General features: G+C 36.7%; 1 protein-coding gene across 2 annotated transcripts; it reads left to right on the top strand.

Annotated features, from left to right (window-relative positions):
- Nucleotides 1–637: 637 nt before the first annotated feature.
- On the top strand, nucleotides 638–26235 carry LOC100921822 (ubiquitin-conjugating enzyme E2 variant 1). 2 transcript variants are annotated; one of them, XM_012539706.2, is made up of 4 exons: nucleotides 638–758; nucleotides 15090–15238; nucleotides 19804–19929; nucleotides 22040–26235. In XM_012539706.2, exons 1-4 carry the CDS (start codon nucleotides 737–739, stop codon nucleotides 22184–22186), a joined length of 444 nt encoding a protein of 147 aa, XP_012395160.1. In that variant the 5' UTR covers nucleotides 638–736; the 3' UTR covers nucleotides 22187–26235. The 2 variants fall into 2 exon arrangements, with proteins under 2 accessions (XP_012395160.1, XP_012395163.1); XM_012539709.2 differs by lacking the exon at nucleotides 19804–19929 and having other exon boundaries at nucleotides 645–758.
- Nucleotides 26236–27403: the final 1168 nt, after the last annotated feature.

Below are 27403 nucleotides of genomic sequence, written 5' to 3'. Positions count from 1 at the left end.
GGCGGCCTGGGCACGCCCCGCCCTCGCTGCAGTTTCTCAGGTGCGTGCAGGGCGCCGAGGTCGGCCCCGGCCTTGGCTGGAGATCCCACAAGCTCCAGCGCCTCAAGGCGGCCGCGGAGTCGCTTGGAGTGCGATGGGAAGTCTGCCTGCTAGTGCGCACGCTACCCTGCAAGTCCATTAGCCTCCCTTAGCGGAAGAGGTAATGGTGATACTATTAATAATATATGCTACACTAATTGTTATTATGCACTATATTATATTATAGTATTAATAATAATAAGATTGCAGTGAGGATGCAAAGAGATGAGGCATATGGGGCGCTTTGCAAATTAGCAAAGTCCTGCAGAGATGTCAGCTAATCACTCACAAGGTCTCCAAAAGGAGAGATCTTTCTCTCCCAACAAAATTGCAAATTGCACCCGACCAAGCCTGTTTTTCCCCTATCCTTATTACCAAGAACCTCAATAATTCATTTCCCAGAACTGGATCCCGGGTGTTCATTTCCGCTCTCCTTTGAATGTTGAGGTTGCCGCGCCCTCCCGTAAGCTTATTTCTTTTTTTCTCTCCGTGACCCGGTGGAGGGCTGCGTCGTCCCGCCGTGGTGATGTCATACGTGACGTCATGGCACGCCGAGTCCGCGGGGCGGAGAAGGGAACCCCGCTCAGGGAGGGGGATAAGGGAAGAGGGAGGGGCGGACGGAGAAGAAGGGGCGGACTCCGAGCGGCAGCGACGCAAGATGGCGGCGACCACGGGCTCGGGTGAGCGGGGGCGCCGGGGCCCGGGCCAGCAGCCGGGGTCTCGGGGGTCGGCCCGGACGGGCCCTGTGCCGCGGGGAGTCCGGAGGGCCCCGGGAGCCGCGGCTTGGGGAAGGCTGGGGTCGGGTTCCGGGGCCCGAGCGGCTGAGGGGCCGCGGGCTGAGGCGGCGCCCGGGCGCCGGGGCCTCGGCTTTGGCTCCTCGAGCCCCTCAGCCCGGGGGCCGCGCACGCTCTCGGCAGCCCGAGCGGGGGGCTGTCCCGGGCCCTCGGGCGCGGTGGGTGTGTCGGCTTCAGCTGCGGCCGCCGCCCGGGAGGCAGGGGCCGGAAACGAGGGCCCGGGGCGCGGAGAGGCCGCGGGGACGGGAGGGGGGGCGGGGAGGCTGGAAGAGGAGCCGGGAGGGGGGCGCTGCAAGGCGCCGGGGAACGCGGGGCCGGAGTCGGTGTGTTCGGAGGCACCGGCCGGGGGTCTCCCCGAGGGAGAGGAAATGTGGAGGGGGGCGGAGACCGTGCAAGGGTCTCTGTGTTGGGGGAGGAGTGGTACTGGAGTCGGGAGGAGGGACCGTGCTCAGGTCCGTGTTTGGGGGGCGCCATGGAGAGTTCTGCCCGGCTTGGGGGGACTCTTAGTGGGGTTGGTGTTTGGCAGCGAGCTTGCATAAATCTGGGGGCCAGGCGGAGGCCTGCTGAGGGGGAGAACCTTGCAGAGAGCTGTGTGTTTGGGGGAGGGGGGCGGTGCAGGAGTCTGCGTTTAGAGGGGAACTTTGCAGAGGTGGGGGGGGAGGGGAAAACTGGGAAACTGCTGGGGGTTTGTGCGTTGGGGCAGGAAGGAGTCGTGGAGGGGGTTAGGGGGTCTGTGCTTTGACGAGGGTGGAGAGAGTCAGAGGGAAGGGGGAGGAACCACGAAAGGGTCTGAGGTAGGCTGTGGGGTGGGGGCTCTGAGAAATGAGACGGCCTCAGGTTAGCCCTTCCACCAGGAGTTGGGTGCTAGGACCGGATTTGTAAGAGATGGAGTTGGTGGGATTTGCTGAAGAAACAAGGAAAGAATTTAAAAGACATTGACTAAGCACTGATTTGAAAGACACTATGCTAGTGCTTGTGTATCTGATGATACAAAGATTAAAAACTACGCAAAAGACTTACATGGGGGGTAGAAGTAAGGATACGTGTATCTTTTAAATTAAAAAAAAAAAAAAGTAATTTGAGGAAGAAAAGACATGGACTATACAGGTGATCTGGAACGACTCTCGCAAGCAGCACTTGACTTGAACCTTGAAGAAAAATAGGGATTGCAGGAAGGTGGAAGTGAGGAAGCAAGAGATGTTTGTGTTCTGGTTTCACATAGCCAGGATACAACCGTCCTTTGACGTTTCCATAGTGTGCTTTATAGTAGTTTACAAAGCAGGCCCTTGTGAGGTGAGTGGATTTGTGAAATTCTTTGCTTTAATTGTTTAATTAATAATGTAATTGTCACAGCCTCCAGATAAGGTAGGTAGGTCAGATATCATCCTCATCTTAGAAATGAGAAAAGTGAACCTCAGAAATGTGAAGTGGCTTGCCTAGGAAACATCTTAGTAAAACCTGGAACTTGAATTTTACTCCTCCTCCTCCAATGACTGTCCACATTAAACCTAACACCAGAGTTGCAGTTGATTGATTTGATGTTTAGTGCAGTAGAATTTGACTTCTGAAAGCCCATTTTATCTTAAAGATAGAATGGAGAAAATCTTGTGCTGGTTGCAACTTTAATAATGATGTATTAATATACAATGCTTCTGCAACAGGCACTCCTAGAAGAGAATGGCTGAGTCAGGCCAGACTGCTGTGGGAAACTTCAAACTAGAATAACATCTCTGCCAGATTTCCCTGAATTGCAGTGTATTATATTATTGTGAACCCATTGGTTCTCATTGGGTGTCATAGTATTACAGCCCTATTGCTAGTTTCTTATAATTATCTCTTTGTGAATTTGTTTAATTAATAACCACTTAATTTTAACTTTTTGAGATGTAGCCAGTCAAAGGTTTTTTAATAAATGGTGATAAACTAAAAATGTTTTCTGTGGCTGTATTAGATGAGGAGACCCTTTTTTTGCCCATCTGTAATTTGAAAGCTATTAAAAGCTGGTTTATTAATTATATTCATATTAGCATAAATATTAATCTGTTACTATTGTTTTGACAATGAAAAGCAATTCTTGAAGTTATAGAGTTTATACACCATTGTGTTGTTTAGCTCCTTATGTAAATGTCATTAATGTGAAGTCCATACTTAAAAACCTGCCCTCCCTACCTCTGGAAAAAATAGACTCCATATATTAATTCCTCAAAGGAGTAAATATTTCTTTTTATGGTCATTGATTCTGGCTATAATTAGTAGAACTCCTAATCTCCTTCAATTCTTAGATCATAATTTCAGGAGAGAGTAGGAATTGGACTTCTGAAGTGAATGTTAAATCCCTTCAGGAAGTCATCAGCAACTTGGCTCATTCTGGATGTGTTAGTACTAGTTCAGTACAAATTATAATGGAATGGGTACTGGACTTGGAATAAGAAATCCTAGATGGATATAGATCTATTTAATATCTATATGACCTTAAGGCAATTAACTTCTTAGGCCCTCAGTTTCCTCATCTGTAATATGAAGAAATTATGTTAGATAATGTTTAGAATCCCTTCCACTTCTGACATTGTGTGGTTATAAAACTCTAGCTGTACAGGCTGTTTATCTCATAAGGGAGCTGTTACATTATGCATAGGTACTTAATAAATATTTGTAGAATTGGACAGCTCTTCCAGGTAGATAGTACAAGTAGGATTGCTTCTAGTGAGATTTAAATTTGGAAGGGTGTTTAGAGACCTTTAGTCCAAACTGTCCTCCCCAACCCTCCAGAGAGAGTGTGAAGTAGCTCTTGACTTACATATCAGAGATGAGTGCTGTCTAATTCTAGATAGGTCTGGAGTAGAAAAGGGCTACTAGGTGGATTTAATTACACAATATGATCATATCTGTTGATACCTATTTGAAATTTGCAGGCCATTAGTTTAAGATCTAGCTTGCTAAGGTTTCTGAGGATTTAAGTTGCCTTGAAATGATTAACTGAACTATGAGCTACTAGTCAAATAATATTTTTTAATATCTAAAATTGAAGAATAATGATTTATTTTATTTTATCTGATTCTTGATCATCATCTATAATAGGAAGAGTTTTCAAAGCACTTTCACAGGCATTTTCATTTTTTCCTTTACTTATAACGACACCCTTGAGGTAGCTTGGGAAAGAGATGCTGTTTTTCTCTTATTTCCAGATGATAAAACTGAAGCATATATAAAGTGAAGTGACTTGTCTGCAGATTTTCTGATGCTTCTTTCAGGGTCCTTTCTACTCAGCTGTGCTCCATTAGGAGGTATAATGTACAGATTGTAGTTATTAGAGCATTCTATTTATTTTAGGCTTAGTGGCCCTTTGGTTAAATGTGGGTGGCATGCCAGCTTATGGACTGAAGGCTATTTACTAATGGGGACATAGTAACATCCTCAAAAGATCAGAAGGATTATATTTAGGACTCATAGGCAGAGAGTCAGAATCCCTGTAATAAAATTAATCAACATTTTTGTGAATCTAATATTTGATAGGAAAAAGACAAAAATAGCCAGCCTTTGGAAAATAAGAGAATCTTCTCATAACAGTATTGAGCACCTTGGTGCCTTAATTTCCTCACCTGTATTAATAATTCCTATTTCTATAGAACTTTAAGGCTTATAAAGTATTTTGCTTGTATAGTCCTGTTTTTGAGGTAAGTGCTAGTGATAAGGTGATACTCCCATGGCATCATCACTAGCATGTATCTTGCACTTCAAGTTTACAAAGCATTTTTAAAATACTCATTTTATTGTCATTACAACCCTAGGAGAAAGGGGATATTACTAACCCTATTTTACAGATGAGGAACTTGAGGGACATAGAGGTCAAGTGACTTGTCTAGAGTCACACATCTAACATAGATCTGGGGCTGATTGTAATTTAAGCCTTCCTGACTCTAGAGCCAGTACGTTTCCATTGCGCCTCCTAGCTGCCTTGAGATGAATGCCTAAGTATCTAGCCTTCTAGATAGCCTTCGCCACCTGCTGATTGATGATAAAAAGAGCACTAGATTTGGAAGTAGGGGACCTGGTTTTGAATCCAGGCTTCACTATTTGCATTCTCTCCGACCTTGAGCAGACCTTGCCCTCTCAGGGTACAAATTTCCTCATCTATAAAACAAACAAATTGGGCTTGTAATTGGGTATTTGTAAGTTTCCTTCTGGGTCTAATGTTCTGTGATTCTAGAAAGGGTTGGTACATTTGAAAAGAATCAGATTGCCCTCTGCTTTCTCATTTATCTTTGTTATCCCTTCCTCAGAGAAGCTGTAGTTTTGAGGGAGGGTTGTTGTTGTTTTGTTTTGTTTTGTTTTTTAATTTCTTCTGTCCATAATAGCACAAAGTCTCAGAAGCTTTATTGTACTGGATTTTATGTCTTGCCCAGTAAAAAATCTGCCTGGTGCATTGTACTCATGTCTGGAAAAAGTAGTTCTAAGAAATGATGACACTTGAATGATGCTGAGAGGATATGCACTATTTATGAACTATGACTTTTCTGGTCTCACCTAATGGGGCTTCTTAATCTTGGATTCATGAACTTAGGTTTTTCTCCCCAGTATTTTTTTTTCATTCAATAGTATTTTATTTTTTCCAATTTCATGTAAAGATAGTTTAATATTCATTTGTTTTAAGATTATGAATTCAAATTTTTTTACTCTTTTCATTCCCTCCCACCCCAAGACAGCAAGTTGATATAGGTTATACATGTTACAATACTTTTAAACATATCTCTATGTAGTCAATGTTGTGAAAGAAATATCAGAACAAAAGGGAAAAACCATGAGAGGGGAAAAAAGCAAAAAGAAAGAAAATAGCATGTTTTGGTCCACATTCAATCTCAGTAGTTTTGTCTCTGGGTGCAGATGGCATTTTCTATTCTAAGTCTATTGGAATTGTCTTGCACTGATGTATTGCTGAGAAGAGCTAAATCTCTCATAATTGATTATCACATAATTTTGCTGTTTCTGTGTACAATGTTCTCGTTCTGCTCACTTCACTCAGTGTCAGTTCATCTAAGTCTTTCCAGACTTTTCTGAAATCAGCCTGCTTATTATTTCTTATAGAGCAATGATATTCCATTACATTCATATAACATAATTTATTCAGCCATTCCCCAATTGATAGGCATCCCCTCAATTTCCAATTCCTTGCCAGAACAAAAAGAGGTGTTTGAAATATTTTTGCATATGAGTCTTTCCCCTTTTTTAATGATTTATTTCCCTCATTATTTTGACATAATTAGTTTCCTTTATGTTTTATCTATTTTAAAATATTCTTTTGACTTAATGACACAAAAAAAGATTAAGAACTTCTGATGTAGTATTAGCATTCCCAGTAAATATCAGTTGATCTATTACATAGTATTTTTCTCTCAAGGATCAGGGACTACTCATATAAACTTGCAAATTCTGTGTATAATAATATGCTACTGAGATGTGGTAATTCAAGATTCCCGGATAAATTGACATTTGCATAAGACTTTTCTTAATGGGAAATCAAACCAAAACAAATTTTAAGTAGTATATATGTCTTGGGGGATGTCATTTTAAATAAGTGAAGGCCAAAGTAGCCTAAAGTTCTTCCCCTGTTTTTGGCAGTACTACTCTTGTGTAGTCATCCCTTAATGATTCTTTTTTTTTTTTTTTAAAGACACTGGTATTTGTGATGCAGCAAAGCTATTTTATACATTACTATCTTAATGAACCAGGTAGATTAAATGTTATCCCATGACATACTATTTATGAAACACATCAAATTCTCATGTACCTTTCTTGTGGCTGTAATATTTTTTTCTCTGCTAATTGGTAAATTAGCATCTATATCTATCTATTTTAAATCAACACTTTCAGTAATTAATTTACAGGGAGGAATTAGAGCAAGAACAAGCATTTTCCAAGATAGAAAAATGTCTTGTCTTACTATAACAGTCAACAGCTGCTTAAGATTACAAAGGAAAGCAATTACAGTGGCATACTTTTATCAAAAAAAAAATTTTAAGTTCTTGAACTCCCTGAAATTTATCCATTCACCTCAGTGTTACAGTTACAACCCATGGTCTAAGAATGACTTTGCTCCACAGAAGACGTAGTACTACATACGAAAGGTTTTTTAGCTGTTGTGTGTGTGTGTGTGTGTATTATATAGAGTATGTATTATATAGATGAATATGCATATAACATAGTTTTACATGGGAGTTGTGGTACTTGGCTATAATTGCTGCTTTTCTGAGTTTGCTGTACTCAATTTAGGAGGAAAAAAAAATCCCGATCTCACTTAATTAACAAGGCCTCATATAAACTTAACATTTTAATGGTAGATTGCATACTTTTTACACTTAGTCTTTGAAACCAAAATGGGTTTTAGTTAAGCTCTTTATCTCTGCAAATCCTGTAGGTCTCATGGATTTACAAGATTAGCAATAGTCAATTTTTGGTTTGAGGTGATTTTTTTCTCCGAGATCATTACCTTTTTGTGAATAAATAGTGGGAGATTTCAGATTTTTTCATGAATGAAATAAAATGCAATTAAGAAATAAAATATCTTGGTAAAATTTTTTTTTGTGACTTTTATATCTGGGAGAAAAGGAAGTGAAGGGAGAAAGAAGAATTTACATAGCTCTGTCTCTTTTGATCTTCACAGTTACCCTACAAGATATATGCTTTTATTTTATTTATTTATTTTTTTATTATAGCTTTTTATTGACAGAACATATGCATGGGTAATTTTTCAACATTGACCCTAGCAAACACTTCTGTTCCAATTTTTCCTTTTCTTCTCTCCCCCCCCCCACCCCACCCCTCAGATGGCAGGCAGTCTCATACATGTTGAAGTATAAGATATATGCTTTTATTATCTCCATTTTACAGTTAAGAAAAGAAACTGAGGCAAACAGAAGTTAAGTGACTTGCCCAGGATCATGCAATTAGTAAGTATCTGAGACACAGGTCTTCTTGATTTCAGATTTCTTGAAATCTTCTACAGATTTCACTTTTTAACCCCTTTTTAAAATCACCTCAAACCAAAAATTGACTGTAGATAATCTTTCTTTACTGAATTCAGGTGCTTCAGTTGGTAATTTTTAAATATTACCATTATATTAGGTAGAATCTGGGATAGAAGAGCAATACACATTATAATGTTCTTAAAGAAATTTTTTTTTTTATTTTTCCCTTTAAACTTGCTTTTCTTGGATTGTCAAATTTTGATGCATGAAACACCATTATGATCTTTGTGATTCTTGTCTGAGAATAGGTACCTTCTTAATAGCAGTATATTTTTAAGCTTTGTGTTGCTCTGTTTTACATTTTATAAATGTTAAACTTGGAGGGTTCAGTGAATAAAGTGCTGGGCCTGGAATTGGGAGGAGTGGGTTCAAATCTGGCTATAGACACTTATTTGCTGTGTGACCCTAGGCAAGCCACTTAATCCTTTTGCCTCATCTCCTCATCAAAATTTTCTGGAGAAGGAAATGCCTGACCACTGTTATCTCTGCCAGAAAACCCCCAATGGAATCATGTGGAATCAGATACAACTGAAAAATGACTTGAACAAGAATGCTGAATTTTGAAAAATGCTGGAATGAAAAATAATTTCACTCCTTATTGAAATTATGTGTGACCTTTGAAAACTTGCTTTTACCCTTATTAACTCCAATTTCCTTATCTGCATAATGAGTCAGAATTAAATGACTTTTAAGGCCCTTTCTAGCTCTTAAAATCTTACATATTGCACTTGGTACATAGGTACTTAATAAACACTTATTGATTTGATTTTCTGACAGTAAAGGATTGTTCAAGCCTGAAATGAAGTGTACTTGAAGGCGTATTCAAATTTGTTGGGTAATCTTCTGTATGAGATGTTAAGACTTACTTGTGTGGGGGTATTTTAGGAGTTGAGAAATAGACTGAGGGGTCTAGTAATAGCTCTTCCAACTGTTTGTTCTAGGATTCTAGGTCTGAAGCACAGAAATATTTGTATGTACACCTTAAGAAAAATAGTGTATTTTAGTAGATGTGGGTCAGCAAAACTTTTTTTTTTTTTGTTAATTTAAGCCTGATCTGCAAAATCTTTGGTAGCTTCAAGATACTATGCTTGATGCTGCAACTTAAAGCAAATGTTTCTTTCATTTTAAAAAAGTAATCATAGTTGCAAATTAATACAGTGCTCATAAAGATTTCTTGTCATACTTCCCGCTCAACCTCAGGCCCATAAAGAAATTATATAGTGAGCTCACTTATAAAAGCAGTGTCACTCTCTCCCCCATAAATGTGTTAGCTATTTTGGGGAGGTAAATTAAGAATATATTTGCTCTAACCTATGTTTCTACTTTATACCTAATGATAACCAAACTGGTTTTTCTCATCAGTTCATCCTGAGGTAATAAAAGCAGTGTTTTGTGAAGATGGATTTTTTTCCCTGTTGAAAATCTTCCATGGCTCATCATTATCTTCAGGGATAAAGTCCAAACTCCTCAAATTGATTTTTGCTCTTTTTTATAAATTAACTACATCGTAGCTCTCAACCTTATCTTTCAGTTCTTTAAAATAGTAATCATTCCTTAGAGCTAAGCTAGTCTCATTGTTACTCTTTAATACTCTTTGGTACCTTTAGCTGATTTTACTTTGTATCTAAGAGGTCCTGGCAGAGCTTTGGAACTATACATTTTTGTTTTTTTAAAACTTTGAAGGAAAAGAAAGCAGAAGCAGGAGGAACAGGCAATATGTTGCCGTTGAGTAGGTGTTCAATTAAGACCCCTTTGAGGGGGAGGGGTCTGAGAACTTGGATGGAAGGGAAAATTACATTTTTTTTTCATTAAGTTCTAATGGAAAGCTAGTGTTTCACCAGACTGCCAGAACCAAAAAAAGTTTAAAAACCTATATAATAAGAGTATTGGATCTAAATTTATACAGATCTAAAAGTGGAGCTAATGGAAAAGTTTGAGGGATCTTTGGGAAAAATCTCAAAAAAGGAAGCCAAACATATCTGAACAGGATATTTTTCTCTGGTGGCTAGTGATTCTTTCTCCCACCAAATCCACAAGTCCTACCTTCTTTTCTCTCTTGTCTCCTGAAATGTCCTCAGGGAAGAGCCAAAGCTAAAACAGGTGCATTGGTGGGGAAGAAACCCAGGACAACTTTTCTACTTTTCATAGTAAGTTATGAACATTTTTGAATGGAAAGAATAAAAGTGCTCTTCTTGGTCAGACTAAACTGAAAATACTAGTCATGATGACTAGTTCTTTTTGTGTACTGTGTACCTAAATTGTCAGAGTTTGATACTTATTTTGTAACCTCTGCAGCACCTGGCATAGAATTGGAAACATAGTAGTTGCTAAGTAAGAAAATTTTTATTTGAAAGAAGATATGAGGGATGTTACTGTTAAATTTGACTGTTGGTAGTAAAAATTGATGATCATGTGAAACATTTAACTTATCTGAAGAATCCTATGAAGACATTTTATCTAATAGTCTTGCCCACAAATCTAACTGTTGTGTCTAAGGCATTGTACTAGGTGCTAGGAATATCAACATTTAAAAAAAAAAAAAAAAAACAGTTCTTTCCCTTAACTTTCTACTGTGCAAAGGAAAAAGATGTATGTTTTATGAATATCAGCCAATCAAGAAGTATTTACAAAATACTAACTATGTGTCAGGCATTAATCTAAATATGATGCACAGTTGGTCAAGATGGAAGAAAAGAACAACACAGTGTTTTAGCAAAATCTGGGGCTGGAGGAAGATGCTTGGAAATCTTTATTCTTGAGTGAAGTATACTATAAATGTTAAACCCAGGAATTAATGGTCCTGCTACTAAGCAACTTTTTCTTAGACACATAATTTATTTACTAGAATCAAGGGACAGTTATCTATTTTACTTTTCTAGCTATAGGAAAAAACTTCTAATGAATACTTAGCATTTGTGAATAGCAATACTTTACTTGAAATCTTTAGGTTTCTGTTAGCTATTGTAATGCAGATAAGCTTTTAATCAGTTTTTAAATTAACATAAAAACTTTTCATTACTTAGAAAAATAAACTAAAAATGAACAATATACTTAGGGAACCATCCACACACATGATCCTTATGGTAGCCATTGAAGGATCTACCTGCTCTTATCTGGTTGGCAGGGGAACCTTAGAGATAGTGATCTTTCTTTCTTTCTTTCTTTCCTTCCTTCTTTCCTTCTTTCCTTCTTTCTTTCCTTCTTTCCTTCTTTCTTTCCTTCTTTCCTTCCTTCTTTCCTTCCTTCTTTCCTTCCTTCTTTCCTTCCTTCTTTCCTTCCTTCCTTCCTTCCTTCCTTCCTTCCTTCCTTCCTTCCTTCCTTCCTTCCTTCCTTCCTTCCTTCCTTCCTTCCTTCCTTCCTTCCTTCCTTCCTTCCTTTCTTTCTTCCTTTCTTCCTTTCTTTCTTTCTTTCTTTCTTTCTTTTTTCTTTCTTTCTTTCTTTCTTTCTTTCTTTCTTTCTTTCTTTCTTTCTTTCTTTCTTTCTTTCTTTCTTTCTTTCTTTCCAATTGGGGTTAAATGACTTTCCCAGGGTCACACAGCCAGGAAGTGCTAAGTGTCTGAGGCCAGATTTGAATTCAGATCCTCTTGACTTCAGGGTTGGTGCTCTAACCACTGTGCCACCTAGCTGCCCCCTCTACTATTAATTTTTACAAATAAGGAAACTGAGACTCGGGCAGAGTAATTTGTCCAAGGTCACATGGCAAGTGGTGAACAGATCTGGGACTTTAAGTCTAATAGTTTTGCCCTAAAATGTCTATGGAATTATGTTTCATAACAGGGAAATGAGTCTTAGTTCCTTGGAATTAACATAGTAGCATTTGTATAGTACAAAATACTTTACAAATGTTGTCTTATTTTTATCCTTACAACAAATTTGGGAGGGAGGTGCCATTATTAACCTCATTTTACAAGGAAAAAAGGTGAGATTGACAGGATGCCTTGGTCAGGGTCACCCACACAGTTTGTAAGTTTCCCATGTAGGATTTGAACTTTATTCTTCCTGTTTCCAGATCCAGAATTCTTTCCATTGCACCACAAAACTCAGATCTATGTGATACATTACAGATCTTTAAACACTTTCCTTATAGTAACCCTACCAGTAAGAGCAGACTTTCTCCTTATTTTATATATCAGGAAACCGAGGCTCAGAAAGCTCAAATATCTTAGACAATAAACATTTAAGGTGTGTGTCAGATGTTGTGCTAAGAGCTAGTTACACAAAATAAGTAAGCTCTTGATCTCAAGGGATTTTATAGTCCAGTGGAGGAATACTACACACAACAGAAAGCAGAAAAGTTGTGGGGAGGGAAAGAATCCACAGATATCCAACAAAAAGGCATGGAGGTGATTTGAAGTTTTTTTTATATCGTTGAACATCTACTTGGAATTTTTCCAGCCTACCTAAAAGGGAATTATACCAAGTTTTTCTGCTTGTTGCATTATTTCTAATGCATGTTTTGCAACTTGAATCAAATTTGAATCATGTTTTAATATTGAATGTTCTTCGATGTAGTTATGATGAACTAAAATCATATCTGTTTTTGAAGAGTAAAAACATTTGATTTGCTTTTCTCAAGTGCATTGTGTTTTAAGATTTATAAAACATTTTCCTCACTCTTAAGAAATATCAATAGTACAAAATATACGCATGTCATAGATGAAGAACCTAAGACTCTGAGATTATGCTTTGTTCAAATCTATACAACTAATGGTATAGTGAATGACAAGGTGCAGGTCACATTAAATTCATTAACAGGCAATGCTAAGTGTCTAAAAGGAAAAGCAGCAGTGGCTCTGGATTCCTTCCCAAGTGGATGGTTAGTATTTCTGCATAAATCCAATTCTTATTACCCTAATTCAGTTCCTTATTATCTCTCCTTTAGACTGATCACAGAATTTGAGGAGAGTTGGAAGAGATTTCAATGGCCATCTACTCAAGTCTCCAGGAGCACTCTTCTTTTCTAATCGTGTCATTTCTTTGTTAAGAAACCATAAGTGACTTTCCATTGCCTTTCAAATAAATCCTTTAGCCTGGCATTCAAGGCCCTGCATACTCTAGCTTCTACTTATCTATCCAGCCATATTGCCTACTACTTTGCTCCTTGTATTGTTTTAGCCATAGCACATTGATTATTCGTTAGTCAGTTTTGGACTTTACTGCTCCTACCTTTGTGTATGTTAATCATAAAAATCAAAAAAATCATAAAAAATCATAAAAAATCATAAAACCCCCATCTCTGACTTATAGAAATCCTCTCCCCCACCTCCAGAAGTCGTTTGCACATCACCTTCTCCATGAAACTTTACTTTATCTCAACTATAATTTATAAAATTTAAGGCTAGTAGAGAGTTTAGAGAAAATCTAGTCAAACTTTTCATTTTGTAAATGAAGAAACAGACCCAAAAAAGTGAAGTGTTGCCCTAGATCTCAATAGCAATGTGAATCCTTCCCTTTAATCTTATGTCACTATTTTGGATCTTTTCTGTGTACTTTGAACTTGTTGTTTGTCTTTAAACTTACTAGTTTCAAAGATCCTTAAAGACTATTTTATTTGTGTATCCTTAGGACCTCACACAATACAGGGCTCCTGAATGCTTGTTGAATTGAATAAAAATTTCAACAACCTATGAAACAGGCACCTGGATATCCCATTAACACCTCAAGCTCAGTTTTTCCAAAATTCATCATCATCTTTGCTTCTTCCCCTAAATTTCTCTATTTTTATTGATGGTGCCCTCTTCCCATCACTCAGGCTCAAAACTCCTCTATCTCCTCCTTTCTACTCTCAGCACTCTAGTTACTATCCTCATTACCTTTTCTGTCCTGAACTGCTACAGTAACTTCTAAGTGTTTTCTCTCTTTCTAGTTTCTCCTCTCTCTATTCCTATTCTTCTCAATGTGTGTCCAATTGAATTTACTAATGTACTGTCAGTCATCAGTCACTCCTCAATACAGAGATCCCTACGGTGGCTTTCCATTATTTACAGCCAAAGTTCTTAAATTTTTTAGTCTCACAGACTTTTGACAATCTGGTAAAGGCTGTGGACCCCTTCTCAGAGTAATATTTATAGGGTTACAAAAGACATCAGTCACTGAAATAATTATTTAAAAAATTTTTTGAAACAAGTTCACCCATAGTTAAGAATCTTGGTTAAGAACCAAAGGTTAAAGATTTACCCTTTGTGTATAAACCACCTTCACCCTTCTTTCCAGCCTTATGCTGCCTATTTCACATAATTGTGTTCCAGGCAAATTGGAGGACTACTTATTTCCTGCTTTCATGCTACTTTCAACCCCATGACTTTTTTTCTTGTCTCTCATGCCTTCAGTAGGGGACCCCCCTTTCCATCTCTTACCTATTAAAGTCATTTCCAAGAGCCAATTGAGCCACTTTTCCCACATAATCTTCTGCGGTCACTATAATCGCTACATAAATTATCGCTAAAGACACCCTTGCATTATAATTTATGTTGTGGCGAAGGCCAGCATGCACTAGACTTGAATAGTAAACTTTTAACACCAAACTTACATTTGCTTCTATCCTAAATAAGGATAGTTTTATTAGAACACCAAAGTATGTTTGTACGTCTTTTTTTAATTAGATAAATTAATTAGATAAAACAAATGTAATCATCATTTCACTAATTGGTCCTATATCTAACTATTCAAAAATTACATATTCCTATAAACTCCTATTTTTATAAGTATTACATAGAATCTGAACTGAAAAGGACCTTGGAATATAGAATATCAAAGTTGGAGAAACCGTCTAGTCCAAGGAATAAGAAGCCTGTGACCATCAGGCCAAGGTTAGCTTTCCCTGATTGTTTTAATGCCACCTTGTTTCAAATGCAAACACACTGAATTATAGTTTGGATGAACACCCCTCCACATTGTTTCTATTATCTTAATATCCTAACCTGAATTGTAGTTCCTAGTAATTTGTCCCTTGTACCTTCCTCATAGTTTAGATATATTGAATTTAGAAAGGAATTTTATGAAATAGTGTACAAAAAAGTAGCTTCCCAATTAAGGAGAGAGAAATCATCTCAGTGCATTGAGACAATTACATTATTGTAACACTCCTCTCTTTCCCCCAAATACCTATCTCTCATAGAACTTAAGAAACAAATCTTCAACCTCAAAAATGCTGTTGGCTTTATCAGTATACTAAATTTCTTTTCATTCATTTTAGGAGTTAAAGTCCCTCGAAATTTCCGACTGTTGGAAGAACTTGAAGAAGGTCAGAAAGGAGTAGGTGATGGAACAGTTAGCTGGGGTCTTGAAGATGATGAAGATATGACACTTACAAGATGGACAGGAATGATTATTGGGCCTCCAAGAGTAAGCTTTAAGCAGTAATTTAAGATTTACTTTGCTTTACAAATATCTTAATCTTGTTATAGAAAAGTTCAACAATAGTTTATTTTCTAAATTGAAAAATTTTTTTTACCATTTTAAGTTTACATATACAATATTCTTTCAAATGTTATTAATCATTAAATGATAAGGAAAAAATATTTATTACCAGCGCTCTTGTTTAATTCCTAGTTTGATTTGCTTAACAATATAAACAGTGAAATTTGAGGTGATTGACTATCACATCTTAAGCAGAAATGCTTATCAGTGGATGGCTATCGTCATTTTTGAAGCACCGGCAGGTTTTGGGGTTTTTTTTTGTTTGTTTTTTTAAGCACTTAATGTCCATATCCAATTCTGTCACTTTATTGATTCTGAGAATATGAGAAAATTCTATCCTTTCTTGAGTGACTCTTCCATAGTTTGTAACAAAAAGCTAGCTTTATTTATATTTGCATTTTCATATGTTACTCTCAGAAAAATTGTCCAGAAGAAAAAATGGTACCCATAGTGTAGAAATCAGCAAGTGAATTCATTAAAATCTTAATACCATTTTGTCTCAAACATGAAGTCTTTTAGATACTATTAAGTACCTAATATATACAATGAACTGTAGTTAAAAAAGACTTGGGCCTCAACCTCAAGAAATATATAATCTTTTGCTATTGTTATTGCTTGTAATGTGCATGTCAATGTGATAGGGACATATGGGTTTTGATTCTGTTTTCCACTAATAAGCTGTGTAATTTGAAGCAAGTCACTCTGCTTCCCCATCCTTTCCCATACATATAAAATGGAGATAATCCCTGTCATTCTTACTTCTGTAGGTTTGGTGAGGAACAAATGAGATAATGTAGGGAAAAGTACTTTATTAACTAAAAACTATGAACTATAAGGTTTATGGAATAAAAATTACTGTCCCACTTACTCTCAAGTGTTATTTAATGTCTTCAGTATTAGATTAATTGCATACATTGATTTTTTTACATTTTTACATTTATTTTTTTACATTTTTTACATTTTACATTTTACATTGATTTTTACATTTAATGCTTGAAAGTAAAGTAGTATCCTCCGAGTTTTAAATCATTTTTAACTTTGGTAGATGTCTGATCTCATCAGAGTAGTTAGTATCTATGCCTCTTATCTCAGAAACATTAATGTAGTCTGTCTCACTCTTGTCTTTCATTTATTGCTACATTAGCCTTTTTTGGTTATTATGCTACAGTCTGCTGAGTAGGTAGGTATCCACCATTAGCCTTTTCATTGCCTTTTATTTTTTTTTTTTTAAGGCAATTGGGGTTACCCCTGGGACATACAGCTAGTAAGTGTCAAAGTGTCTTGAGGCCGGATTTGAACTTGGCTCCTCCTGACTCCTGAGCCAGTACTCTGTCCACTGCGCCATTACCTGCTCCTCCATTACCTTTTAAGTTATTTGTAATTTTTGATTCTTTGTTGATCTTTTGTGATAAAAGTCACATGTGACTTTTAACTGAATCAGTTATGTTGTCTGTTGGAGATGTAAGGTGTTGCAAGGAATATTTGATTACAGATGCTTTTGTGACTTAAGAAAAACTTTTTTTAAAATGTTTGATTTATGGACATATATTGCCTGCATGTAGTATTAACATCACTGTTAAGAAGTAAACATAGACCACTTGCTTACTTCACCTTTTCCTCTAAGACACTGTCTTAGTCATAAAATTTTCCTTAAAAGAAAATTGTTCAAATCCCAAAGTCAAGAATCACTTTCTTACCTCTTTAATATAGCCTGTTTACAAAATTCTAACAGACACCTGACTGGCTCCACCTTGATTGAGGGAGACTGAGGAATGAATTTTTCTGAAAATCCATCAGCCGAGAATAATCAGCTTTCAGAAGATATCTCTGCTGGTTTCCAAACTAGTGATTGCACTTTTATCACTTACAGTAGCATGTCTTCGCACATAGTTTAATCCACATAGAAATTTGTTTCATCACTAACTTTTTAAATGCATCTTAAAAGAATATATCCATTGCTTTGAAGCACAGTATTTTATTGGTTATCTTTAGGGAGACTTGTATTTATTTCAGAATTTTCATTAAGTTTCTATAGTGCTTATAAGAAATAAAAATAAAAACCCAAAATTTTCTCTAGTATGATTTTTAAATATCTTACCTCTTGATTTTTCAGCATCTTTCTAAAATTAACTTGAACTTTGGCTGTTATTTTTTCCTCAGCATTCTGTTTTTGGAATCAGATCATCAGTGATTCTCCTCTTTCTACCTTCTTGACTACTTTCTTAGGTTCCAAATGTTTCATTCAGCAGTGGACAAAAGGCACAGAATTAAGAAAGATTACAACTAATATTCCTTCATGGAGAATTCAATTATGTTGTGCAATAAAAAAGATGATTTCTGCACTTGATACCAGATATAAAAACATTGCTGCTGATACCGAGAAGTGGACAACACAGCCATTTCTAAATCATGATATTGGTTGAATTCCTAGGATAGAGGAAACCCAAACTGTACCTCATGTCCATGAAGATATTGAGACCTCGTCATTTTTCCTTATAGAACTAAATACAACAAAACTCCAAGCTATATTTTCTTGCTCTTTTTTTTCCCCCCATTGGATTCCTGGCTTGATATTTTATCAACTTTTATGAAATATAAAAAAATGACAGGTTACTCTGCTTTTTCTGTATCAAAGAGAATTGGAGTCATCTTTTTAAAGATGTATAAAGGACCTCAGATCATGTAGTCTTTTCCTTTTTTTTTTTTTTTTTTAAGAACTAATTTATTGTATTCTAAACTTAAACATCAAATAAAAAGGGTATATCCATAAAAATAGAAAGAAAGGATTGTCCATAAAACTGCAAATCCCTTTTATGTATGGCTGCTTTTCTTTTAAAATGTTTAATAAATTCAGCATTTAGCTTTCAAAGTTCCTCTATTTTTCCGTAATTATTTTTGACCTCCCTTTCCTCTGTGTATTTAAAAAAAAAAAAATTTCAATGGCCCTTTTCTCTTGAGAAGGAGGTTGTACCTTATTCTTAGATTCCCTCTCAGTCCTACTCTATCTCCAGCTCCAGCCTTACATTGGCATAAAGAAAAGAAAAGTCCTTGTAAACAAATACATATAGGCAAACAAAACAAATTCCCGCTTTAGCCATGTCCAAAAATGTATATCTTTTTATCTTCAGAGTCTGAGTGCTTATCATTGATCCTCTGGAATCATGATTGGTCATTGGTCTTTCAGAGTTTTTTTCCTTCATAATGTTGTTGTTATATAAATTAGTTCACTCTGCATTAGTTCATGCAGCTCAGCCCAGGCTTCTCTGAAACCACCATGTCTTTGTGATTTCTTATAACACAAGAGTATTCCATGATATTCATATACCACTCTAATTCTTATTTAAAGAGGAGGAAATTAAAGGCCCAGAAATGGGAAAGCTCTTGGTCAAGGTTTCTCAGAAGGTTTAAGGAAAAGCTGGGACTAGACCCAGACCTAAGCTACTTATTTTCTTAGTTTTGTTATCTTGAATGATATTTTTCTGTTTGGAATTTTCTTTGAAAAAAAAATTATAATTTTCTGAAAATCTTGTTTAAAAAAAAAAACCAACTATATACATTATGTCGTAAATTTCTATATATACTTAAAAAGTACCTGCTGGATTTTAAGCCATGCATTTTCATTGAATTGACAGAGACTGAAGTTTTTAAGCATTTGTTTCATGTATTTTGTGTTATATTTTAAAAGTTTGTTCTAAGATGTTCTTACCTGAGCAAAAGTATATTTGGTTTGGGCAGAAAATTTTGTCTCTAAATGTTATGTACTTGATTATTCTGTCTGGCCACTAGATGTCACTGTTGTAAAGGAAGCCACCAAATGAGCTTAAGGCTGCTTAGCTGGACATTAGGGTCTAGAGCTGGAAGTGAACTTAGAAGTCTTTAAATTCAGTCCCTTCATTTTACAGATGAGGAAACTGAGGCTGAGAGAGGTTAAATGCGTTCCCAATAGTCACACAGACAATAAATAATAGAATCTGAATCCAACTCCAAATCCACTACTCATTCACTGGAGAATATACATGGTTAACAGTAGAAAAGGATCTCAAGCTTTAGAGAGCAGGAATGCATGAATCTAGACTGAGTTCCCTCTTGTTTTATAGATGACTAAGCTGGAGGCCAGAGAAGGAAAGTGCAGGTCACACATTGAGATAGTATATCAGGTCTTAAGGTAGAAGTGTAGAAGACACACCTTATCTAGTTGGTACATAAATAATTGGACGGCTATTCCTTTTTCTGAAATTCGTTTAATCAAAGTTGTAGCATTCATATATACCAGATCAAAAACTAGTTCATGCTACCATGCCAAATAGGAAAATTAGTTTTTGGTGGTAAGGTAATAATACATAACTAATTTGAAACCAGTATACTTGATTCCATAAACAAAAGCATTATTTCAGGTGCCATGTTCACTGAATGTTTCATGTTCTAAGATGTTTACTATCATGATCCAAAGTTGATTGTTGATTGTCTATATGCCCCTTTTCTTTTTCTAGACAATTTATGAAAACCGAATATACAGCCTTAAAATAGAGTGTGGACCTAAATATCCAGAAGCCCCCCCATTTGTAAGATTTGTAACAAAAATTAATATGAATGGAGTAAATAGTTCTAATGGAGTGGTAAGTTGTATTTTTCCCTCTTATCTTCACTTATATTCTTCTAGAATAAGAATCACATAGTATTAACTTGAAAGGATAATTTTAATCATCAGGACTTTAAAAAAAAGAAAACTTAGTTTTTTTCATTGTAAAGCTAATAGAGAAAGAAGAACTATGTTGATTATTACAAATTAGTAGATCTCTGTAAACCTAAATCCACAATTCCATGTCATTCAGACATTGGTTAGCACTGAAGGAGCTACAAAGACAAATAATATGCTGGCCATTTTCTTTCCCAGCTGTCTACCCTATACTTCCAAGGTACATGCATTTGGAAAAGAGCAGTGATGATACTAGTATTTGTAACAAATCTTTTATGTTTTCCTGTGTTCTTTCTGTGCAACAAATATTTGGAGATGACTGTGAGAGGCAAAGGATAGAGGGAAAGATAGTGGCCTTGGAGTCAGAAGACCTGGATTCAAACCCCATCTCTAACATTTAAATTTTTGGTTCTTGCTTTTGGATCCATGATGCCTTACACATACTAAAGACATGATAAATGTTTGTTAATTGTTGTGACTTTGGACAAGCTACTTCCTTCTCTAAGCCTCAGTTTGTATATCTTGTGTACTTTTTCTGTGTGAAATAGACTAGGTTGGGCTAAATAACCTCTGAGGTTCCTTCTAATCCTAAATCTGTGGTCTAATGATCTGTAATATGGGGCTAATGCTACTTGTACTAATTTCCACAGATTTGTTGTAACACTCTTTAAAGCATTATATAAATTATAAATATATTGTGATTCAAGGCAGTAATGTTTAAAAGTTAAGGTTTATAACTATATCTCTGTAGTTCCAGGCTTTATTATTTATGAGTGTCTCTGCTGCATCATAAGTTTCTTTAGGGTTGAGACTTTTTTTTTTTTAATCTTTGTGTGTTTCCCAACACGGCCCATTGAAGATAATAGGTAATTTATGAATGAACCTGCTAGATGGGGGCAGATTGATGTAAAAGATGAAGAACCGAAGATCTTTTAAAGAAGGATCAGTGGCATTGGTAGAGAGAAAGGGGCCACTAACCCAGTCATTCTGGAGTGTAGATCTATTAGGAACAAAATAGTCTCAGGTAATTTGGTCAGTTGTTTGGCTATGAGAAGCCTTCAATCTTTTTCCTTATACAACCCATTATAATTGTTTTCTAATAATTAGGCAACCTTCCCAGATTAAGAATATCTCCAAGAGAAACAAAAGTAAAAGACAACTCAGGATTTTCTTATTGTTTTCTTCCCCTCAATAACAGCAATTTCAAAAGCAGAGAGGTGAAAACTGGAAGGAATGGTAGGACCAACACTACTACCTTCCTATAGAGTAGAATGTCTCAATTGGAAGAGGCCTCAGAGGTCCATCTGTTCAACCTCTGCCTGTAGGAACTCCTTCCTTTACAATACCCCTGACAAAGTTTTTCAATTTCTTCTTGAAAAGATCAGCAGTGAAAGTGAACTTGCTTCCTCTTGAAGCTGCAGCCCATTCCACTTTGGGATAGCTCTTATTGTTAGGAAATTTTTTCTTACATCTTTCCAAAATCTACCTTCTTGTTACCTCTAACCCTCCTAGTTTTGTCCTTTGAGGACAAGCAAAGTCTAATCCTTTTTCTTCCACATAACAACTTTTCATGTATTTGAAAACAGGTACTGTATCTTATCCCACCAGTCCCTGTTTATAGTCTTCCCCTGAAATCTCTTCTCTAAGCTAAACATTCAGAGTTCCTTCAACCAAATATCTTATTATTTTGTTTCTATTTCTCTGCTCTGGCTGCCCTCTTCTGGACAGATTCCAGTTTGTCAGTGGTCTTCCTAAAATTGGGGTAGGACAAAATATAAAAGGAACTATGACCTATCTTGTCCCAAACACAGTACCCTAAAATCTGATTAGCTTTTTTGCCAGGAATATCATATGGAAGTTAAGGTTAGTGATTATATTGTCAGAAGATAAATTTGGAAGAAAAAGGTGAAAAGTATCTTTGTCTTAGAATTACTGCTTATATAGCATCTGAATCCTAATACACATTATCATAGATGAGAGGTTACAGAGATCTATAAATTGATAAATTTTTCTTGAATTCTTTTTTTTAGGTGGACCCAAGAGCCATATCCGTGCTAGCAAAATGGCAGAATTCATATAGCATCAAAGTGGTTCTGCAAGAGCTTCGACGTCTAATGATGTCTAAAGAAAATATGAAGCTTCCTCAGCCGCCTGAAGGACAATGTTACAGCAATTAATCAAAAAAAAAAAAAAAAATCTTCCCCCTTTATTCAGTTTTAAGCTGTCTTCATTTTCCACAGTAGTAAATTTTCTAGATGCATCTTGTAGACCTCAAAGTACTGGAAAGGAAGTTCCCATTCAAAGGCGATTTATCTTAAGATACTGTAAAATGATACTAATTTTTTCATTTGAAATATAAGTTGTGCTATAACAAATAATCTTGTCATGTGTAACCACTGTCCATTTAGTTGAACTTCTGGTATCAAGAAAGTCTATTTAAATTTATTACTGTCATAACCAGTGTGGCACATCTAACTCAACTGTGAAAGAATATATCACACAATCACCTTGCTGCTTATATGGCCAAGGATTCCACCACCCTTCCCCTACCCTTAACCTTTTGCAATAGCATTCCAGCACTGAGCCATTTATTAAAGTAGACACAAAGGTTTTAACTTCCTGTATGACACAGGAAGCTTAATGGACTACTATTGAGGGTGTGTGCTAATCTGTCACCCCTCCCTTTGTGCTGGCTTTAGTAAAGGCTAACAATGCTGGTGTCTTTATTTTTATTATTAAATACCTTCCATTTTAAATGGTGCCCCAGCAAGCCATTTTACTTCCCCACAACCTTTGGCCAATGCATAGATTGTATCCTTCTCCCCACCCACTCATCCATCTTCTCTTACATGGGCCTTTGGTGAGGGATTCAGGGTTCTTTCAGTGTCTTCTCTTTTCCCCACCTTCATCATGGGGTGCTGCTCTTTCCTCTTTCCTAAAATCAGTCTCCCCATTTCAGTGATACTTCCTTGCTTCTGGCCAGTAGCCAACCCAGGTAGGGTTGGAAAAAATCCCTGACTCCTTTTGCTTCTCATTTTTGGAACTACATTTAATCATCACCAGCCTGGGAAATGAATATCTAAACTGTTTGCAAACCTGGATCACCCCCTCCACCAGCCCTGTGCCATGTCAGGATGCTGGCAGCGGGCAGTGTTTTTAGCTCAGCTTTTGATACAGTGACAAGAGCAGTAATTTCCCAGGATTGCTCAGATCTGCCAGCTTAGCAAAGGTTTTAATAGTTAAAAGGAAGGACTGCTTGAAGACTCCCTAAGCACACACTCCAATTGAAAGAATCGAACTTGTTCTTGAAAATTGAAGAAATGTGACTTGACAAGCATTGCATTCACATGATTGCTCTATGCCATAGCTTAATAACAGGTTTGGAATTCAATGGCGGGAACAAAACCTTCGATTTGAATTTGGTACAGATTTAGGTTTTGGCACTTCCTCCTTTCTAGCTTTTTTTTAACAAAGATTGAAAGGGGAAAAAACCTGGGTATATTGCAGATCCCAGAATTTGGCTGGCAGAACTCCCTGGCAAATCACTGCCTTTTCTGATTCACTGTCTTGGACCACTAGCTGCTGCAATGTGGATACAAGCTTAAATAAAAACAACTTATTGTGTCCTGAGGCTTTTTAAAAATTCAGTATTTGTGTAAATCCACATAAAAAGCAGCAGCTGTCAAGTCAGAAAAAGAATTGTTTCCATTAAAACTCTTTTGGGGAAAATATTCGTTGTAAGGATTTCATATCCTCTGTAATTAAAGTTTAACATAACAGTATTCCATAAGCAGCCTTTTTATTGTCAGACCATTGCCTGGTTTTAATATAATAAAGTGTGCGTTAATATTAAGAGGCTGCAGTCTTATTCCTCTTAGCTTATTGATTTAGGAGCAGAACTGCTCTGAGCTGTGGCCTTTAATGTCCTGGATGCTAGAAAGAGAGCCTTCTGTGCCTAGCTAGTTCATAACCTCTTTTGTCATGTGTTCAGTTAATGTAGGTTTTTTCCAAGTAAGTTCTCTCTAACCACTGTATTTTCTGCCCTGATGAAACTTGTGGCCAAACAAAACAAACACTAGGATAGTGGGAAAGAATCCTTTCTCCCTTCGTCTCAGCAACCCTGTTACTGTTATGATTTGTGTAATATCATGCATTTCTTTCTGTTTAAAGTTGCTAATCACAACTTCCTCCAAGAAGTTGTTCTTCTCTTGCTGAAAGTAACTGATAGCTTTGCTGATTTAAGCTCCAGAGGTGTTTATCTTGTTGGAATTTAAATGTTTGAAATGAAACAGTTTTGATTTTGAAGAACTGAAAATTTGGGTGACCAAATAAAGTTTACTTGAATAGTTGAGTGAGGTGATGGGTAGTCAGGATCTTACTGAAAATGTACAGACTGGATCCTGTAACTCTTAGGGAAGACTACCTTCACCATGTCTGGAAGGTTGTCCCTTTATCCTCTTCCAAGAGTCTCTGGTTTTGTTAGCTTTCCAAAGACTAGAGTGGTCTCATTGCGTGCCTTCCAAGAAGGAGGCTTCTGGGCCATCCTCAGCCATGTAGTACCTATCTTTAGACTGAGCAGAGAAACTATCACTGGAGAAGAGGGAGTGGGATGGGATTCCTAAACAAGTCCCCACAGGAAGAATGACTTGAATTTCTGCAAAATAAACCATATTTGGGCCATCAATGTGTTGCTTTTAAGAGAGCTAACAGTAACACCATAAAAACTTTTGGATTCTGGCATTCCCAAATGAAATACAATGTGGCTCCAGCTACTTTTTTTAAAGCTTAGAATTCTTTCTCTTGGAACTTTGCTTAACCTTAGCATAGGGACACTGATACCTCCTCTTCTTTCTTTTATATGCAGCCCAAGCAACTAGATGAAAGAAGACAGCTCAACTCTTGGAAACAAAATTTTACTTTCCAAACAGTTTGAAAGGTTTAGTTGTCGGAAAAACAAACTTAAGTACAGTACAGAAGAGGTGGTAACCTTCATTATAGTCCATGATATCAAAAGCAGAGGCTGACAGTCCCTTTTTCTATGTCCTGTAATTTATAACCCTTACCTTCTTTCTGCTAGGATTTACACAACCTGTTTAATAATATTTCTGAAAATGTCTTCAATGAAGTCCTCATTTAGACTTAAAATGTGATTGGTTAGATTTCCCTGTCCTGCCTTCCACCCTTTTAGGGAAAGGATTGGAGGCAAACAATGCTCTGCTTATTGATAAACTTTCTAGATGGATGTACTTTATGGGCAGGATCAAAAAGATTTGTGAAGGTCTATACCTAGTGTTAGAATAGAAATATTTCATCTTTCCAAGCATCAAAGAAAGCCTTCTGTGCCTGGCAATGTCATAGCCTTCTTTATCACTTATTTGCTTATTAGCGTCTTCTTTGATACCCCCCTCCCCATGTTTTCTCTGTCACTTATTTGCTTATTAGGATCTTCTTTGACACCCCCTTCCCCATGTTTTCTATCTTTACTCATGCAAAGAGGTTGCCATGTAAAATGTCACTGTATTTGAATCGAATGGGATGCAAAAGTGACTTGGAAATTATAATTGCTGGGGGAGGGGGAGGGTTGAGGGTGGGAAAAATTTTAGAAAATTGATTCCCCTTGGTAGCTACATCTGCTTTCAGCCTGTTACCGTATTGGTCCAGATATAGGCTACACTCTTAAATTAACATCTTTTTGAAAGGGAAAAAAAAAATTATACACTGAAAAAATAATACTAACGTTCCTTATAAAAATACATTTACTGTGAAAGGCTTTTAAAAACATTTCTTTAGATTCAAATACATTTTTTTAAAATTCATATTTATCATCACTGCTCTTTGTCATTTTCATTGTCATTCTCTTTCTGCTTTCTTTAATGTGTATTTGGCATTCAAGTTTCTTATATACCAAAATTTTTAAGGGGAGAAGGGAGAGTGGAGGAAGGGCAGAGTTAAGCCAATATTGGTACCAATACGGTAAATTTGCATTTGCAAAATCAGGAAATAAGACATGAGCAATGTGTTAGAGCTGCCCTGTGACCTTTGCTGCATTCCTGAAACTGAGTGAGGGCAGGTATGTAGGATTTTTTTAAGCAATATCTGTATGGATTGTTTCCGAGGCTTTAGACCTATGGGTTGATTGGTGTATGTGCCACCTCAGGCAAGGTTTAGTGTTGTCTAGCATTGTGAATGGTATAAAAATAAACAGTTATGCTATTTTTTCATTGCCCTATGGAGTGTCTTCAGTGATCTTGTTTGTTGTCCTGATGGATACATGCTTAGTATTTAATCTTTGGAAGACATAAGGGTAGAAAGGAGACTTGCAGTGTTCTCCTTAGTTTAACAGAGAGAACCTTGCAGTTTGGGTTCCACTAAGTATGTAAGATGCATATAGATTTGAAGTGTCCTTCAAAAGAAAGATTGCAACTTTGGCAACAGAACCTTGGTCTCTTAGAATTACAATTGGTAAATTCCAAAGCATCAGCCATGTGTTTTTGGTTAACTAAAATGTTAAAAACAAACAAAACCAAACATATTACTTGAATAAAGGATATGGATCATCAGCAAAAGTCTAGGAATTTGTCACACAAGGATTTTCATCAAAATGGTATTGTCATGAAATTCAGTCTGTAATAGATTTGGAGACCGTTCTAAGCTCTCCCTTATGATTTGCTATGTGATCAAGGCTAAATTAATGTATACCACTATTTTACTCTCCTTGAGAGTGAGGTGGTACTTTGTGATTTTACAGATTGTAAAGGTTTCAGATGAAAGGAGCTTGGAGCCCAGAAGAACATTGGATGGTGTCACCATTGTCGTCTTAGGAACTATAAAAATAGATATTGAATAAGAATATTTACAGTCTATTATAAAGGTCACAAAACGGAGATGTGTGTGACTCATGAACCACATTGAGAGAAAATATGATCCACCAGATCAAAGTCAAGAAGCAAGTCACATCTAACCTCTCTGGACGTTAGTTTCCTTCAGGGTCCACATCCAGCTCTTAAGGTTCTATTATAGCCTTTCTGGCAGCATGTCAGAGAGCACTAAATTTGCCCTTGGAAAGTGTGGGTTCAAATTTTGCCTCTACACCATAGTACTTCTGTGACCTTTTAGTCATTAAACCAACCTCTCTCGATCCCAATTTCCTCATCTATAAAGTGACTAGATGATATCAAATGTTTTGTTTCTAAGTCCTATAATTTCACAGTTGCACTAGGTCCATGGTTTTAAGATCAGAGAAATGACTTTTCATTTGCATTGGCTGTGATTAATATAGCTAAATGACTAAAGTTGAAAAAAGTTATGAACGGAAGTTGAAAATGTTGCTGGAAACTCCACGATTTACAGTTAGTTGGAAGATACCTTAAGGATTTATCTAGTTTAATCGCCTC

The sequence above is a fragment of the Sarcophilus harrisii genome, chromosome 2, assembly GCF_902635505.1.
Source record: "Sarcophilus harrisii chromosome 2, mSarHar1.11, whole genome shotgun sequence".
Lineage (NCBI taxonomy): Eukaryota > Metazoa > Chordata > Mammalia > Dasyuromorphia > Dasyuridae > Sarcophilus > Sarcophilus harrisii.
Note: the sequence above shows the minus strand (reverse complement) of the source record. Positions and strands in the feature narration are given on the sequence as shown.